The sequence below is a fragment of the Meleagris gallopavo genome, chromosome 16, assembly GCF_000146605.3.
Source record: "Meleagris gallopavo isolate NT-WF06-2002-E0010 breed Aviagen turkey brand Nicholas breeding stock chromosome 16, Turkey_5.1, whole genome shotgun sequence".
Classification (NCBI taxonomy): Eukaryota; Metazoa; Chordata; class Aves; order Galliformes; family Phasianidae; genus Meleagris; species Meleagris gallopavo.
Window position 1 is genome coordinate 14851300 of NC_015026.2, and position 15720 is coordinate 14867019.

Genomic DNA, 15720 nt, shown 5'->3' on the forward strand with positions numbered 1-15720 from the left:
TCCAAATTATTATCTCTTTTTTTTAATAGACTACAAAAGGAGCGTCCTCTTTCAGGATTACTCGTGGCATTGAAGCTGTTGGAGGCAGCCTAAGGTTTGTAACCTGGCCTGGTGGGAGTAAAGCAGTGTGGCAGAGGGAACCGAAAGCATTACGGTGTGTGGGTGGGTGCGTGCCTGGAAGGGATGGTTTGTATAGGAAGCTTCTGTGTTCTGTCTGCCTTTCTTGTCTTGAAGGTGAGACTTACTGAGGTGTGTGGATATTGTTTTTTCTTACTTGGGAAATAGATAACACTCCTATTGTAATTCTGTGAACAATTTGGGTGGTAGATGAGTTTCCCAGTTTGGGAGTTCTAAACCTAGAGAACCCTCTTAGGAGGAATGAGGGGCACCTGCTGTGTGCCAGCTGTGCAGTGAGGTTGTGTTATACAGAGTGTGGTAGGTTACTGTGTACACTGCTCTTTTTGCTAAGAAAAATAATGTGTTGAGGTGAGTGGAAAAGGCAGGCAGTTTTCTGCCCACAGAGAGCAATTTCTGAATTGCTTTGTTTGATATCTATACCCACTTCTCAGGTTTTACTCTTCAGTCTTGTTGTTTTACCGTGAATTATCACCATGTCCTGGATTCCTATGGGCCTGATGCAGTTGGTATCACCCGGGTACTTCCCATACCACTGCTAGATGTGTGTTTGCGCTGCAGGGCTGTGTGTTAAAATGCTGCTGTTCTCCCTCCTTTAAACTGGTACTCCCATCAGTATCTTGCTGAAAGCTTCCATCAGTGGGAAACACGGGTTTCAGCTGAGGGCACAGAAAGATGTGGACTTCCACACATCTGTGTGCGTTCTGTTGCAGCGTGTACTCAACGAGAGAGAAGATGACGTACTGTGTGGAATGCCTGCGTGACCACGTGTAGGTACCCAGTGCGCTGCGGGCAGAAGTCAGGTTCTCTGTGTTACCATGGGGTATCGTTCTCCTGGGCGGGGGCAGCAGCACCTCTCGTGTCGTGGTAATAAATAGAAACCATCACATTGCTGCTCAGCTCCTGTGTTCATGTTACTGAGCACCCGAACGCTGCGGTGAAGGGGAATCGCGGCACCTGCAGCAGTGCTGGCTGCTGCTCCGGTCTGGGTGGTTGGTGTGCTCTGGTGGTGTTATGTTGTTTGTTGGGTTGGTTGGCTCTGCTTTCAACTGCTAAATAAATACCTGCTGGTTTTCCGCACTGAATGCCTCTCTCACTTTTTCTCTCCAGTGACACCGTAATGGAGTACCTCCTTAATGTCACCACGGCTCCGGAGTTCAGACCGTGGGAAGTCACTGATCTTCAGCCCCAGCTGAAAGTTGACAAAGCGATCGCGTTTCAGAGCCCTCAAGTTGGTAGGTGTATTTCTGATTTGCTGTGTTGGTGCCATGGATGCATCTTAAAAATGAAGAACTTTGAAAAACTCTTGCCCTGTCCCCTGACCACTTTATTTTCTGCCTGCCCTGCTGATAGGTACGGTCTTTCTGTTGTTACCTAACTTCTTCATAAGCCCACAAGTTTTTGCAGCCCATATGTGACATATGGCTACTGCTTTTTACTGAAGCCACCCACCCTCCCCCCAGAAATGTACGCAAACTAGGCTGTTATACCTTGCCACGAGGCCAGAAAGTGTTGAGCATCTGTGAGTCCTTGAGAGCCTTTATAAGGTACAGCTGAATAGAAATGCACAGACCAGATTTGTTGCTGGACGAAACTTTATTTGTGTGGGGCTGTTGCAGCCCCGTGTCTGCAGGTCTTGTGAATGAGCGCTGTAAGGTGCACCACAGCTGTGCTTCACCAGCGTAACGCTGGCGTTTATTGCTAATCCTCAGCACTGGAGCATCAGTACTGAAAACTTTATTCCTCTTAGGAGTGCTGGAAAACTTGCATGCTGCAGCTTACAAGACTGCTCTGGCAAACCCCTTGTACTGCCCAGACTACAGAATTGGAAAAATTACATCCGAGCAGGTAGGATTCTCGTGTGATAAATCTCTCCCAGCTTCCTTACCAAGAATAGAGAACGGCAGACAGAGAAAAAAATAATTGAGCAGATGTACAATCAGTGCTGATGATCTTATCTCGTCTCCTCAGGGCTTTTGGTGATGAGCACAAAGCTCAGGTTTGCATTTAGAAGGGCTGTGGCTGTATGGCTGTTGGTGAGACGTTGGCATACAGAAGCAGTCTGTAGCTGTTCAGTGCGTGCAAAGCACTTCTTCTGGGCATGGAAGCATGGTGGGTGGTGGCTTTAAGAAGTGTGAGCTCTGAACAGCAGATGTCACAAACATTTCTGCCTCTTGTTCTTTGTACGAAATATCTACAATTCTGCTTTCCTGTTGCAGCTTCACCATTTTGTACAGAACAACTTCACAAGCGCGCGAATGGCCCTCGTGGGAATAGGTACGTATGGCCCGTGTGGGCACTGTGGGTCAGAAAAGAAACGGCTGTAGAAGTTCTGTGTTGTGGTGCTTTTAAGAAACTTTTGTAACTGATGGTTTTTCAATAGCGTGACATTACTATTGCATTACAGGTGTGAAGCACTCCGACTTGAAGCAAGTCGCAGAGCAGTTTCTAAATATCCGAAGCGGAGCCGGCACTTCCAGCGCAAAGGCCGCCTACCGAGGGGGTGAGTGCAGCTCTGCTCCCAGGGGCTCATCTTAGTGTTGTTATAACACTATTAGAGTTGCAATGAAAACTGTACAGTTGTGCTGTATGCTCTGTGTGGGAAATGACCACTCGGAGGTGTCTCTCTAAATAAGCAGAGGATTTTCTTTCTCCTACTGTTTTGGGAAAAAAAACAAACCTGTATGTTCAACAAAGTTTGACCTGCGCAATCATGTCTATCTTAACACAGAATGCAAGCTAGCGTCTATTTTAGCTCAGTGTGTTTGGGGAGGTTCTCTTAAGAGCTGGGGAAGGCAGGGAGTTGACTGGAGCTGCTGGTAGGCTCCTTAGGAAAGGGCTGTTGGACTGTGTGAAGCCTTTTCTGAAACACAAAGCAATGTGTTGCTCTTTCAGAGCAGTGTCTGTATAATACTGCAGTCTGTTCTTTGGTTGGGGTGTCAGATCACTTTGTAGTCAGATGGAAAAATAGGAAATTTTTACCATTTGAATGGGATAACTTCAGCTTCTAGGATAAGGATAAACACTTTTATGATAAACAGGACAAATATTTCACATTTCTCCGAGGCGATCAGCTCCAGTGCAGGCACATTCTGCAGTGGAGCTGAGGATGGCAGCATGAGAGTCAGGTCTGGAAATCCAGGAGACCTCAGGCTGAGAAGAGAGCGGCCTGGAGCAGCCAGGGGCCCACAGGACTTTGAGAGGATGGCTGACACGGCATTGGGGGGCTGGGAGCAGAGGCACAACACTCCCATGCGTACGTGGACAGCTTCTGGGCTGTGCTGCTTCTGTTTGTGGGCTGCGTGGCCTCTGTAGAGAGGAGCAGTACCTGTTGTGGGGATGTTGGGAAGAGACTGAGGGGTCTGATAAAGCCAGAGGATGGCTACTGCTCCTGCTTATTCAGGTTGGGTCAGGGGAGGCTGCAACAATGAGACTGCAGAATATTGAGGGAGACTTCGAGTGCCTTGGGAGGATGGTGAGGGGCTCAGGGCTGCAGGGGTCTGTGACCTGAGAAGAGCACTGGAGTTCTGTCCAGTCCTGCAGAGATGGGATTAGGAAGGCTGAGACAGATGGAACTGAACTTGGTGAGGGGCATGGCATCCCTCTCCACATACAGAAGGGGCTCTGGCTCTGTAGGTGTGTTGGTCAGCAGAGACAGTCAAGGGAGAGCTCTGGTAAATGAAAAGGGGGAGCTCACTCTAACAGACATGAAGAAGGCTGAGGTACTCACTTCTTTGCTTCAGCCTTCACTGGCAGCAGGATTCCCATATTTCTTGCATCCCTGAGCTTCTTGCTGACAAATGGGGGAGCAAAATCCCACTGTACAGGCAGAACAAGTCCTAGTCCGCCTCATGAACCTGAATGTGTACAAGTCCATGGGACTGGATGACATGCATTGTGGGGTCCTAAGGAGGCTGACTGAAGTGGCTGCTGAGCTGCTTCTGTCATATTTGAAATGTTGTGGCTGTCAGGTGAAGAGGGAACTGCCACGGATAGCGTCCTAATTAGATTGTTCTCTAGTGGGGAAGCACGACAGCACTCAGTATGAGTGATCAAGCTTCACTTTATTGTTGCACACACAGGGTTTATATAGGTTTCCAATACACGTGTTTGCTTACTATTGGTGCACAAGGTTGGCTGCTAGGTGGGCTGCTCAGCCTTAACCAGTGCTCAGTCAGCATTCACCCCTGTGCTGCTAAGCCAGTTTCCTTGTCAGTCCCCCCCACATCCACAGAGCAGAGCTGCAGATGTGGGCCCATTGTTTACATGCTGCCCCAAGCACCTTGTGACTCCTATCTAACTTGTATGGGGCTGCTGAATCACGGCCTGAACCTTTGATTGATCACCTGAGGCGAGCAATGCAATGAGTCAGCCACGGGAGCACAGCAGAAGGCCATTCACCTGTGCTGCAGGAAGGGGTGGAGCCTGGCTGCACCTCTCCTAGAGGTTAAGAGCTGACCAACAGTGGGAAAGGATCTCTCTGGAGATCCGCTCCATCAGGAGTTCATCTCACAAGCCCCCCCAGACAGGGTGAGTGACTTTCTCTCATTTCTCCAATATAAATTCTATTAGCTAAGCTCCTGGATGTATATCTATACCATCTGTATATCCATTGATTATACACTAACTCCTAGTATTTTCTCATGGCTATGCACTCTGTGCCACTGCACCAGCTATGCTCGTACACATTCTCATGGCTGCCCTGCTCTTGCAGCAATTCTCCAACAATTCCCCCTTTTTCTTTTTGCACGAGCATAGCTTTCTGTGCGGCTTTGTCAATGCCCTTCATAATACAATCGTAATTATATTAATAATGCAGTCACTACAGCTCAATCAAGGCCTCAATTGTCAATACTATAAATGTGAGAAAGGAAACAAGGCAAACATAGTATCATGACAAGAAATACTGTTAACCTAAAAAGAACAAACACGTGTTTGGTCTGCAGCCCAACTTTCTGCAACCTGGAAATAAATCCCAGAGGGACCCGTTCTGTGTTAATATCTCTCTGCCTTGAAAGAGATCTTCAACTTTAATGTATTCTGATATATCGATTTTGAAAGTTTACTAAGATGTGTACAACAGATGCTTTTAGAATGCTCATGGTTATACCTCTGGCTAATAGAGAATTCATAGTTGGGCAACTTTTGCATGCCAGATAGAACTAGGGGCATTCTTATTTACAGACCCTTGAGAACCAACAATCTGCAGAAAAAGAGAGAGAAAAAACACGGTGGTGGTGAATGCGATAGCAGTGCCAGCAGGGCGTCCCCTGCTTCAAGGTGCACTTTTCCTCTCTCACCCACCCCAGACTCTCTTGCTTTTATTCTTCTCAGGGTCCGAAGGGTATTTTCCATTTGTACTCTGCATCTGCATGGCCAGTGCGTGATACGGAGGCCAAATGGAACACCTGCTTGCAGAATGAACTATCAAGGTTAACTCTCTTAGTGTGCGCCTTTGTCTCAGGTGCTGCATGATCATATTTTAAATTCCTGATTAATGGGATGAAAGAGAGTTAATCATTCTATAATATAGGGTCATCCCTTTGCCTGAGATTCCTTTCCAGGTTTTGTCTTAGTGCTACTAATACATTAAAATAGCTATTTCCATAGATTCCAGTATTGGTAACATGAAATCCTGTTAATTCACATTCAATCGTCCTATCCGTTCAGTGGCCGATTGAAGACTCAAACAGAAGTCAGTTTGACCTGTCTTATTCGCCCAAGTCACCCACAGGTTCCCTGGCTGCGACGCCTGAAGCACTGCCTGATCGCTGAGGTGGCAGCCCACCAGTATCAGCTGCTGCCTTAGTGCATTTTGCTGGAACCCATAGCGGACCTTTGGGGTGAGCACACACGTATCCTCTCCCCATGTATTTCACCTCCGAGGGGCCCTCCCAAATCCCTGACTTAGGATTTCGGTATTTTACAAAGAATGGCTTGGTGCTGCTTTGGGAAGGTACCCGCCCATGAGTCTGGGCGGGTGTCTCTTCCCTGTCCCCGAAGATGCATAAATAGTTGATTGTATACAATGCCCTGGCAAGGCGCTCTTGTGGGTCCCTTACCTCCGGAAGCCTTCCTATGTACCTCTTAAGCGTTTGATTTGCCCTCTCCACCACCGCCTGACTGGTGGAGAATTAGGCATGCCAGTGACATGTTGCACCCCCCATTTCTTGCAAAATTGTTGAAAACTACTGCTAGTGTACACGGGGCCATTGTCTGTTTTTATCAGCTGTGGAAGCCCCATGATAGCAAAGCATGCTGTCAAATGTCGGGTTACATGCAACACCCTTTCTACGGCTTGGGCTGCAGCCCAGATAAATTTACTATATGTGTCTATGTATAGTAAATGTAACATGTACATATCTGAATTTACCAAATTCAGGAACATGAGTTAAATCCATCTGCCATATTTCCAGGGGACCAAGCCCCTTAGGACTGACCCCTAACCCTAGGCCGGGGCCGTGATCAGCAGATGTCAGGCAGGCCCATACAATCCCCCTTGCTTCATTTAAGCTAATTTCATACAGTTTCTGAAGGCCCTTCGCATTCTGATGAAAAGTGCTATGAGCCTCACGGCTTGTGCCAACTTATTGATGGGGACGGATATTGTTACTAAGTCATCTGCCTTTTGGTTTCCTTCCCCCAGTCCTTCTGCCCATTTGTGGCTCCTCATACGAATTACTGCATATTTCTCGTCTCTGATCGTAATCTCCCTCTGTAGCATAGTTAGTAGTTCAAACAGGCGCCGATTATTAATCTCTCTTATTCTAGCGTCCTCCATCCTTTCTACCAGGCCTACTACGTACAAGGAGTCTGAAACTACATTAATAGATCTTTGCGACCAGTTCATAAGTGCCTATACTACGGCCAAGAGTTCCAAGGTTTGAAGGGAATCCCCGGGCTGCGCTTGTAGAATCTTATGCTTCCACTGACAGTTCTCATGCCATGTTGCAGCCGCTGTGCGCGATTTCCGGCCGGCATCCGTGAACACTGTTACAGCATTTTGTAGAGGAGCTTTACTTTGTTTAGGTATTCTTAACCAATGTTGTTGTGACATCCATTTCAATACTAGGGAAGCGAGAGATGGTACTGTCAGGGCTGTTCCTGAGGTCAGCAAACTTGCTGCCAGCTCATCCGAATTCTGTAGATACCAGTCCAGATCCACACGTTTGAGGGATAAATATATGGTTCCTGGCTCTTCCCCAGAGATGTTGAGTACTCTGTAACGTCCTTTTCTTACTAATTCCATGAGATTATCGATCCCTTACTGGATTGTTGTTCTTGGCTGCAAGCCATTCTAGCTGTTTATGTCTGGTCTCTCCCCCTTTTTCTTTTTGCATTGCGTCAGTGCACCCAGCAGTTGCCTGTGGCCACTTAGGATAGTGATATCTATGGGGAGAGACAACTCATGACAGTCGATGGCCTGTGTTGCAATAAGATGCCGAAGAGTTTCAATAAGATGCTGCTGCTCTGTTGTCACCAAAACGTGGGTGGCAGGATCGGTGCCCTTTAGAAGGGGATGCAGTACATTAAGATCATCATTGGAGATACCGACAACGGGGCGTAGCCACTGTAAATCGCCTAGAGGTTTCTGGGCATTGTTGAGAGTCCAAATATCAGTATGTAACACCAACTTTTGTGGGCTGATCTGCGATTGTGTGATGGTCCAGCACAGGTACTTCCATAGGGGCTCGTGCTGCACCTTTTCTGGAGCTATGACCAGTCCTTTATTCTGGAGTGTGCGTTCCAGGAATGTTTCCTGCTCGGTAGTGAACAGTTGTGGTTGTGCAATGAGAATCTAGGCAACAATCGTGATGTCAGCTCTGGTATCCAAAAGGGCTTGTAACTCGCACGACTGTCCATTAGAATGGAAGGTGGCAGAAATGATGGGTTGCTGACACATTAGCATTGTAAGAAGCATTAATCCTCCAGTTGATCCAAAGCCATTCTCATTTCGGGCTTTCGAGGTAACTGGCTGCATACTTTGTGTCAGCACAGGTAGTGGCACCAGCTGAGCAATCTTTGAACCGGCAGGAACGTGGACAGGTGGAAACTGTGCTTGCACCACTATTTGTATAAGCTCCTCAAAGTCAGCATCAGTAAGTCCTGGAAGAACAGTCACACCACGTAGACCGGTAGATGAACGTCCAATTAACAAGGCGCACACGGCAGCCCCTTTTAGCTCTAGAGGCCCGCGAGTTGTCGTAGGTATTCAGATGGGCCGGTTGTCAAGAAGGGTGGTATCTACTGTGGTTGCCAAGTCCAGGCCGAGGCTTCCCCTTGTGGCTGGTCGAAGATCGGAGGCCCTTGTGAATGCATTTCGTCGTGTGCCGCTGTCTTGTGTGGGCTTGATGGCGGAGGCGTTGAGGGGCCACTGCTGGGGCCGCCATTGTTGTCGGTTTCCCGGTAAGCGGCATGCTAACTTGCGATGGGAGGCGGAGTTGCAGTTGTCACACCAGACCTTGCCCTTACATTCCCTTTTCATATGCCCTGCCTTTCCACAGCAGAAACAATTCGTTTCCTGGTTTTTCCGTGGTCGCTCAGTCCTTTGCCCTCCCCTCCCCCTCTTGTCAAAGGCATGAGAGCAGCAAAGGCTTGGGTTTGCGCCTCCACCAACTTACTGCCTATTTCTCGTAACGCCTCCACTAAGAACGCCTGGGGGCCTGTTGGTACCCTGCTCATCCGGTCTAGCATCATTTCGATAGTTGCATCTATTGGGAGGGTTATTAAGACAGACCGAGTGGAGGCGTTGCGATTTTCCATCGCGCATTGGCGTAACAAGGCGCCCTTCATCCACTCCGGAACATCCGCCCTATTTATGGCTTCTGTTATTCTGTCAATGGAGCCAGCGAAAGTCTCCTCACCCTGCTTTATAGACGTGTACGAGGGAGTTGGAGTGGATGTTTTAACCATCTCCATTGTCTGTCAGGCTAGCCACGTTCCTTCCAAACAGACCTCGGGCCCCAAGTAGACCTGCATGTCTGGGACAGCGAATTGAACCGTGCCCATCAATTGTTCTCCTGTTACCCCGAACAGGGGATCTGTGGCAGCCCTTGGGCTATTGGAGTTGATCTCGCACAGCCTCTGCCAATGGGCTTGCCACAACAACTGCTCTGACTGACTCATTATCATTCGGACAATTACCTTGACATCCTCTGGGACTAATACACTGCTGCCCCATATATAGTTCAATATCTGCTTAGTAGGCTCTCCGCGCAGCCCGCTCTCATTAACTGTGGCCCTAAGCTGTGATAAGATTTTCCAGCCCATGGGTACGTGGATTCCTTGTCGATTTCCATCGTTATCTACTTCAAACCGCACAGGGAATGCTTGACTCACCGCTTCTACCATTCTCACATCCCCGGCACTGATGGCGTCTCTTGCTACTGCCGCCAATCGAGACGAGGAGGGGGCGGTCTGCGAGGCGGAGTCCACGACGGCCTCCTGGGTGCGGCCCTGTGAGAGCTCCCGCCCGCGGAGCAGCGGGTCGTGCCGAGCCGCTGGCTGTGTTCGCTCCGTCCCATTACCACCTTCTGTGTCAGCGGGAAACAGGTCCAGCCCCTCATCCTCACTTACTTCCTCTACATCGTCCCTGGGAGGGCAGACGGGATCGCTGAAGCCCCTGCCTGCGAGAGGCCGTTAGTGCGGAGTGGAGCTGGTCCCCCCGAGGGGGGCGTTGGAACGTAGTGCCCCCCGACCTTTAAGCGCCCAGCGTCTTCGGGCAGACTTTCTAACCGGCGCGAAGCTGAGGCAGCTACCTGCCGTTCTAACCTGTACCTCCTGATACAAGTTATCACATCCCGCCAGGGCTTTGTTAGTTTTTTAGCCCCTTATACATGCTGGAGACTGCAGATGACTCAGTAGCAGTGTCATTTGAAAGATCAGGAGCTGCTGCCTCTACCGATGCTTTCACCTGACCTGCCGAGGAGTACACAGGGTGTGCGATACCCCGAACAGGCACGTCAAACTCCGAAGCCGAATTAGTTGTTGTACCGGCCGGTGCCTGCGTAGCTGCAGCAGCTACCTGTCGCTCGGCTTGCATAGCTTTCAAAGAGTTAATAATAGACCTCCACAAGGGGCCAAGGGTCTGCAATAATTTTTCTTCCTTTCCAGCATTAATGATTGATTCCCACATGCGGTTCCCAATATCACGCCATTTGTCGATGCTGAAGATCAGCACCACTTCTGTTCATGGATAAGGAACTGGTCGGCGCTCACAGCCAGAGCGCTGCGGTCAGTGGCTCTGTGTGCAGTGGAGGCTGACAAGCAGCGTCCCCCAGGGGTCCCTCTTGGGAGCGGTGCTCTTCAGCCAGTGACACAGAGGCTGGCATCGAGTGCACCCTCAGCAGTTTGCTGACGGCACAACAGAAGGGGGGGACGGCACCCGGCGGGACCTGGACAGGCTCGAGAAGTGGGCACACGAGAACCTGCTGAGGCTGAGCAAGGCCCAGTGCGGGTGTTGTACTTGGGTCGGGGCAATGCCAGGGGTGTGCAGACTGGGAGAAGAGCTCACAGAGAGCAGCCCTGCGGAGAGGGGCGGGGGGCTGGTGGGGGACGAAGAGCTGGACGTGAGGCAGCAGTGTGCGCTCGCAGCCCCAAAGGCCGACTGCATCCTGGGCTGCATCAGCAGAGGGGGCAGCGGGCAGGGAGGGGATTGGTCCCCCTCTGTTCTGCCCTCGGAGCCCCCAGCTGCAGTGCTGCGTCCAGGCCTGGGCCCGGCACGGGAAGGGTGGGAGCTGTTGGAGCGGGCCGGGGGAGGCGACGAAGATGCTCCGAGGTTGGAGCACCTCTGCTATGGAGACAGGCTGAGGAGCCGGGGCTGTGCAGCATGGAGAGGAGAAGGCTGCAGGGAGACCTCACTGCGGCCTTCCAGGACTAAAGGGAGCTTATGAACAGGAGGGAGACCGACTTTTTACACCAGCAGACAGTGAGAGGACAAGGGGGATTGGCTTTAAAGTAAAAGGGGTGGAGATGTAGAAATCCATACCTTGATTTCCCTCTGAAGAAACTCCTGGCTACAAATGTTTTCATTCCTCTGAATGCGTAATAGTTTTTAACTAACAATGCATTACCTTTTTTTTCCTGTTACTGTACTCTTAGGAGAAATCCGAGAACAGAGTGGCCACAGCCTTGTCCATGCTGCTGTTGTAACAGAAGGAGCTGCTGTTGGAAGTGCAGAAGCAAATGCTTTCAGTGTCCTGCAGCACGTCTTGGGTGCTGGACCACTTATCAAGAGGGGAAGCAATGTTACCAGCAAGCTGTACCAGGGCATTGCCAAAGCAACCACGCAGCCTTTTGATGTAAGTTCCAGGGGTTTCTGCACTCTGAGGTTTTGAGTAACAGACGTGCTGTCCTTTGAGAGCTGCCATTTCCATCTAGAATCATAATTAGTTACGTGGGTTGTTCTGGAAGTAGTGCTTCCTTTTTATTTCAGTGGAAATGACAATAGATACAAAGAGCACAGTAACACCATGTGACAGAGCAAATTCTCAGCTACAAGACACAGTCTTCTTCAACACAGTCACCGCCACTAGCTGTGCATTTTGACCAGCAGTGAACAAGAGCTGCATGCTGCACTTGTACAGATCTGCACCAGTGGAGGTGAGCTGCTGTCACTGCCCCACTGCATAATGCAGCACCCCCACTGCTCACTGTGCCAACAGCCACTGCTGGGTCTCCATCATTGTTCACAACTGTTCATCAGTGTTAGTGGGTGCCATTTTTTCTGCACAGAGGAATTCAATGACACCTCTTTGCTGCATACACACTTCTATGTCAGACATCACTCTGTCAGTGCCCCACTGCAGCAATTTGTGACACAGCAGCAAAATGCGGTGTTAAATTGGTGAGAAGGCTCAGTCTCTGCCACCATCCCACCAACGTCTGCCTCTGATGGTGTGGGTCAAGGTAATAAAACAGGAGGCATTACCTTCAGTGCAGCCCTTGTAGTTCTTTCCTCAGCGTCATCCTTGCACAGATGTGACCCGGCATCCTCCAGCCTTTGGATCTTGATAGCAAATGTTTTCCTCTGCTTGATGCTGCATTGTTGTGATACTTGAAACAATAGATAATGGTGTTTATTTTGCAGGCTTCTGCATTTAATGTGAATTACTCGGATTCTGGGCTCTTTGGGTTTTATGCCGTATCTCAGGCTGCACACGCAGGGGAGGTGAGTGACTGGCTGGAATGCGGGAGTTGGCAGCCTGTGTCAGAGCTGCACAGTGCAGCGATAGAGCACCAGGAGCAGCTCATTGGGCTCCTTGTGTCAGCTGGGGCGGGTCAGTGAGAAGTGCCTGATGCAGGTTTGGGCTGCGGGACGCCGTGCTCTGCTGGCTGTGCTGCTCTGTGTCTGTAGGGCCGTGTAGGTCAGCGTGAGATGTGCGGGTTGGAGTCAGGTGTTCTCATGGAGGGTGGAGGTGCCGTACAAATTAACAATTTAACTTGTTGTGTTCAAACCCACGCTGCTTTCTTTAGTCTATTTTGGCATTGATTGCGGTAGTTTTAGTTTTGTTGTAAAGCTGCTCAGCTCACAGCTGAAGATAACGATAGAAATAATAATAATAGAACGTATTGCCATTTAATGCTGGAAGAAGCCCTAAGCGATCTCGTCTTCCTCAGGTCATCAGAGCTGCTATGAACCAGCTGAAGGCAGCTGCTCAGGGCGGTGTCACGGAGGAGGATGTCACAAAGGCAAAGTGAGTGTGGGCTGTGCTGAGGGGATGCTGCGTGCCCTGCTGCGCGCTCTGTGCTGCGGTGGGGGAAGCGCTCGCTGTCCTGCAGTGAAATGGAAGCACCACCACTGGACTGCTTTGGTTTCCATTAGTTTTCAATGTCGACACTTATCCTCTGCCAGCAGTATTTCTTGTAAGGATCTTGTTAAGTAAATGATAATTCTTGCAGGTAACTGTTTCATACTACAGCTAGTGTGTTGGAATCCTGGGCTGCAGTGTGTCAACAGTTCACTCTGCAGTCACACTGCAGCAACTGCTACAACAGTTGTATTGAGCAACTGTGCTCTGAGCCTTCAGAGAACAGCAGTGCTGAGGATCTGCAAATGTGAAGCGCTGGATTAGTACATCCAGGTGCTCCAAGATTGTGTTCCTTTAGGGGTGTTCAGTGTGGGGAAACCTCCAGAGGGGCAGCAGTGCCAGCAGTGCCAGCCCAGCTTGGAGCTCCTGGCTCGAGCTGTGCTTTGTTGTGCTCAGTAGTGCTGCAGGCACTGAGCTGCCACATCTGGGCTGTACAGAACAGCACTGCTGGGCAGATTGACTCAAGGGGAAGAAGGGAAACGCAGTCAGAGTCTGTTGATCCTTAACAAAAGGTTGAGGTTGAACTGTTCAGCAGGGAAGCTCCCCACTTCCCATCTGTGCTTCTGTCAGTTACGCAAGAATGGCTCTTATCTGTGTCTGGTCTTCATGAGACTCTGTGATCAATTTCACATCTAATTTGTTAACTTGATGATTTTGTCTCACTGGGGGTGCTGGGTGGTCCCGGGGCACAGTGCCTCGTTCCCCACTGCCCTCGTGCTGTGACTGTTTGTGGTGCCCCTCTGCTCACTGCAGAAAGGGAAGAACCTGCAAAACAGAGGGGTCTTGAGAGTTCAGGTGCTGGAAGGCCTCGCTGCACTCGTGGTACTGGGGCGGTGTGCTCACCTCTCCCTGTTGTGGGGCAGGAATCAGCTGAAGGCTGCCTATCTGATGTCCGTGGAGACAGCGCAAGGGCTGCTGAACGAGATCGGCTCCGAGGCGCTGCTGTCCGGCACACACACTGCGCCTGCTGTGGTCGCTCAGAAGATCGACTCTGTAACCTCTGCTGATGTTGTGAATGTGAGTGTGTCCCCCCACGTGTTCCTTAATGGCTGCGCGAGTTCCTAACAGAGGCACTGCTCGTCTGTGTCTCCTTAAGCCACGAGAGGCGGTTCATTAACAAATACCAGCTGGCTGACATTTAACATCTTTATTAACAGAAGACAATTAATTAGACGATATATTTACTGACTTACATAAAATGAGTGTAGATGAGGGTACAAAGCCCCCACACAGCACTGACAAACACTCGGTGCAAGTCTCAGTCTGGGCACGTGGTGGCACAGCTTGTTGGACTGCCGAGGGCAAAGTGCTTGGTGTGCAGACCAGGACTGCTGCACTTCCAGCAGTAAGTTGGCACAGCCGCATTTGCTGTTCTGAGCTCCTGCCTTCATGATACTTGAAGCAAACTCCATCCGAAAGTCCATCGGGGACAGAAATTCTAAGACAGCAAATGTTTTTCCCAGTCTCCGCTCACCCATTGCTGCTGTGATGTGAAGCTGTGGCAGAGCCGCAGGATCCCGCGGTGCTGTCACTGTCACTGTCACTGCCATCCAGAGGTGACCACTTCCAAGGAGCCAATGCCTCTTCCATGTCATTGTGCCGTTCTGTGGGAGCAGCCGAAGCTCAGGCAGCACAAGGGAACTCGTTGGCATGGCGTCCTGCTGCAGTTGTGTTGGGTTCTTTGCTTTCTGACTGCTGTAGTGAACGTTTCCTTACACTGATTTTCTGATGAATTTTCAGGCTGCGAAGAAGTTTGTCAGCGGGAAGAAATCGATGGCAGCCAGTGGAGATCTGGGCAATACTCCCTTCCTTGATGAGCTGTAAAAACAAAGCTGGGATGTGGATTCAGGATAGGCCTGACTATCGGTCACCTGTGCTTAAAGAAATTACTAACTTGTTATTTATGAATTCAGTTATTGGAGAAAATGAATGGAGTAACTGTGGGCTTGCACTGATCAAATAAAGTGCTGAGTTCATACGTTCTGTGTTGCTTTCCTTTCCCTGAAGCAGTACCTGTAATTCTGGTCTGGCTCTGTATCTCAAAATAAAGCTGCAGGGGGGAAATAAGGTGAGTGAGTTGGTGTGAAAATTACCTGTCAAAACAGTCCTTGGGATGCCAGTCATCCTCATCAGCTGGTGTGTTGGGACAAGGCACCGAGACACAGCTCTCTTTGCACAAATGAAAAAAGTTAACTTCACAAAGAACTACACAATAGCTTCTTACAGCTTGTGCTGCAAAGGTGTATACTCGCACTTGAGTGTAAATTGCCCTTGCTGCCAGTCCTGCTGTCATCCTCAGTGCCTTCATTTGTGCTGGAAGGACACAGTGTGGAGCTGCTCAGATGTGCAGCAGTTCCTGTAGCTGCTTAATTTAATTAATGTGCCTAATTGTGGAGTCCAAAGCTTTCTTGACAATTAGATCATAGAATCACAGGACGGTTTGGGTTGGAAGGCAGCTTTGAGACCATCTCGTCCCAACCCCCTGCTGTATGCAGGGACACCTCCCATAGCCCAGGTTGCTCACAGCCCCATCCAGCCTGGCCTTGAGTGCTTCCAGGCAGGGGGCATCCACAGCCTCACCGGGCAGCCTGTGCCAGTGTCCCACAGCCTCACAGTGAAGAATTTCTTCCTGATACCTAGTCTAAATCTACGTTCTTCCAGTTTAAAGCCATTTCCCCTCACCCTGTCACTACCTGCCCTTATAAAAAGTCTCTCCCCAGCTTTTCTGTAGGCCCTTCAGGTCCTGGAAGGGCTGTAATGTCTCCCCAGAACCTTT

The 15720-nt window shown here is 49.9% G+C and overlaps 1 protein-coding gene across 1 annotated transcript in view; it reads left to right on the forward strand.

Moving 5' to 3' along the window:
- The window catches only part of LOC100542032 (cytochrome b-c1 complex subunit 2, mitochondrial), a 17087-nt gene extending 2164 nt beyond the window's left edge, over window positions 1-14923 (forward strand). The window contains exons 3-13 of the mRNA XM_010719944.2: window positions 30-94; window positions 849-905; window positions 1246-1370; window positions 1886-1983; window positions 2355-2412; window positions 2543-2638; window positions 11236-11435; window positions 12224-12304; window positions 12754-12830; window positions 13808-13961; window positions 14685-14923. Of these exons, the coding sequence (XP_010718246.1) occupies window positions 30-94; window positions 849-905; window positions 1246-1370; window positions 1886-1983; window positions 2355-2412; window positions 2543-2638; window positions 11236-11435; window positions 12224-12304; window positions 12754-12830; window positions 13808-13961; window positions 14685-14768 (1095 nt within the window). The 3' untranslated portion in view covers window positions 14769-14923. The remainder of the gene's footprint in view (window positions 1-29; window positions 95-848; window positions 906-1245; window positions 1371-1885; window positions 1984-2354; window positions 2413-2542; window positions 2639-11235; window positions 11436-12223; window positions 12305-12753; window positions 12831-13807; window positions 13962-14684) is intronic.
- The last annotated feature ends 797 nt before the right edge of the window (window positions 14924-15720 follow it).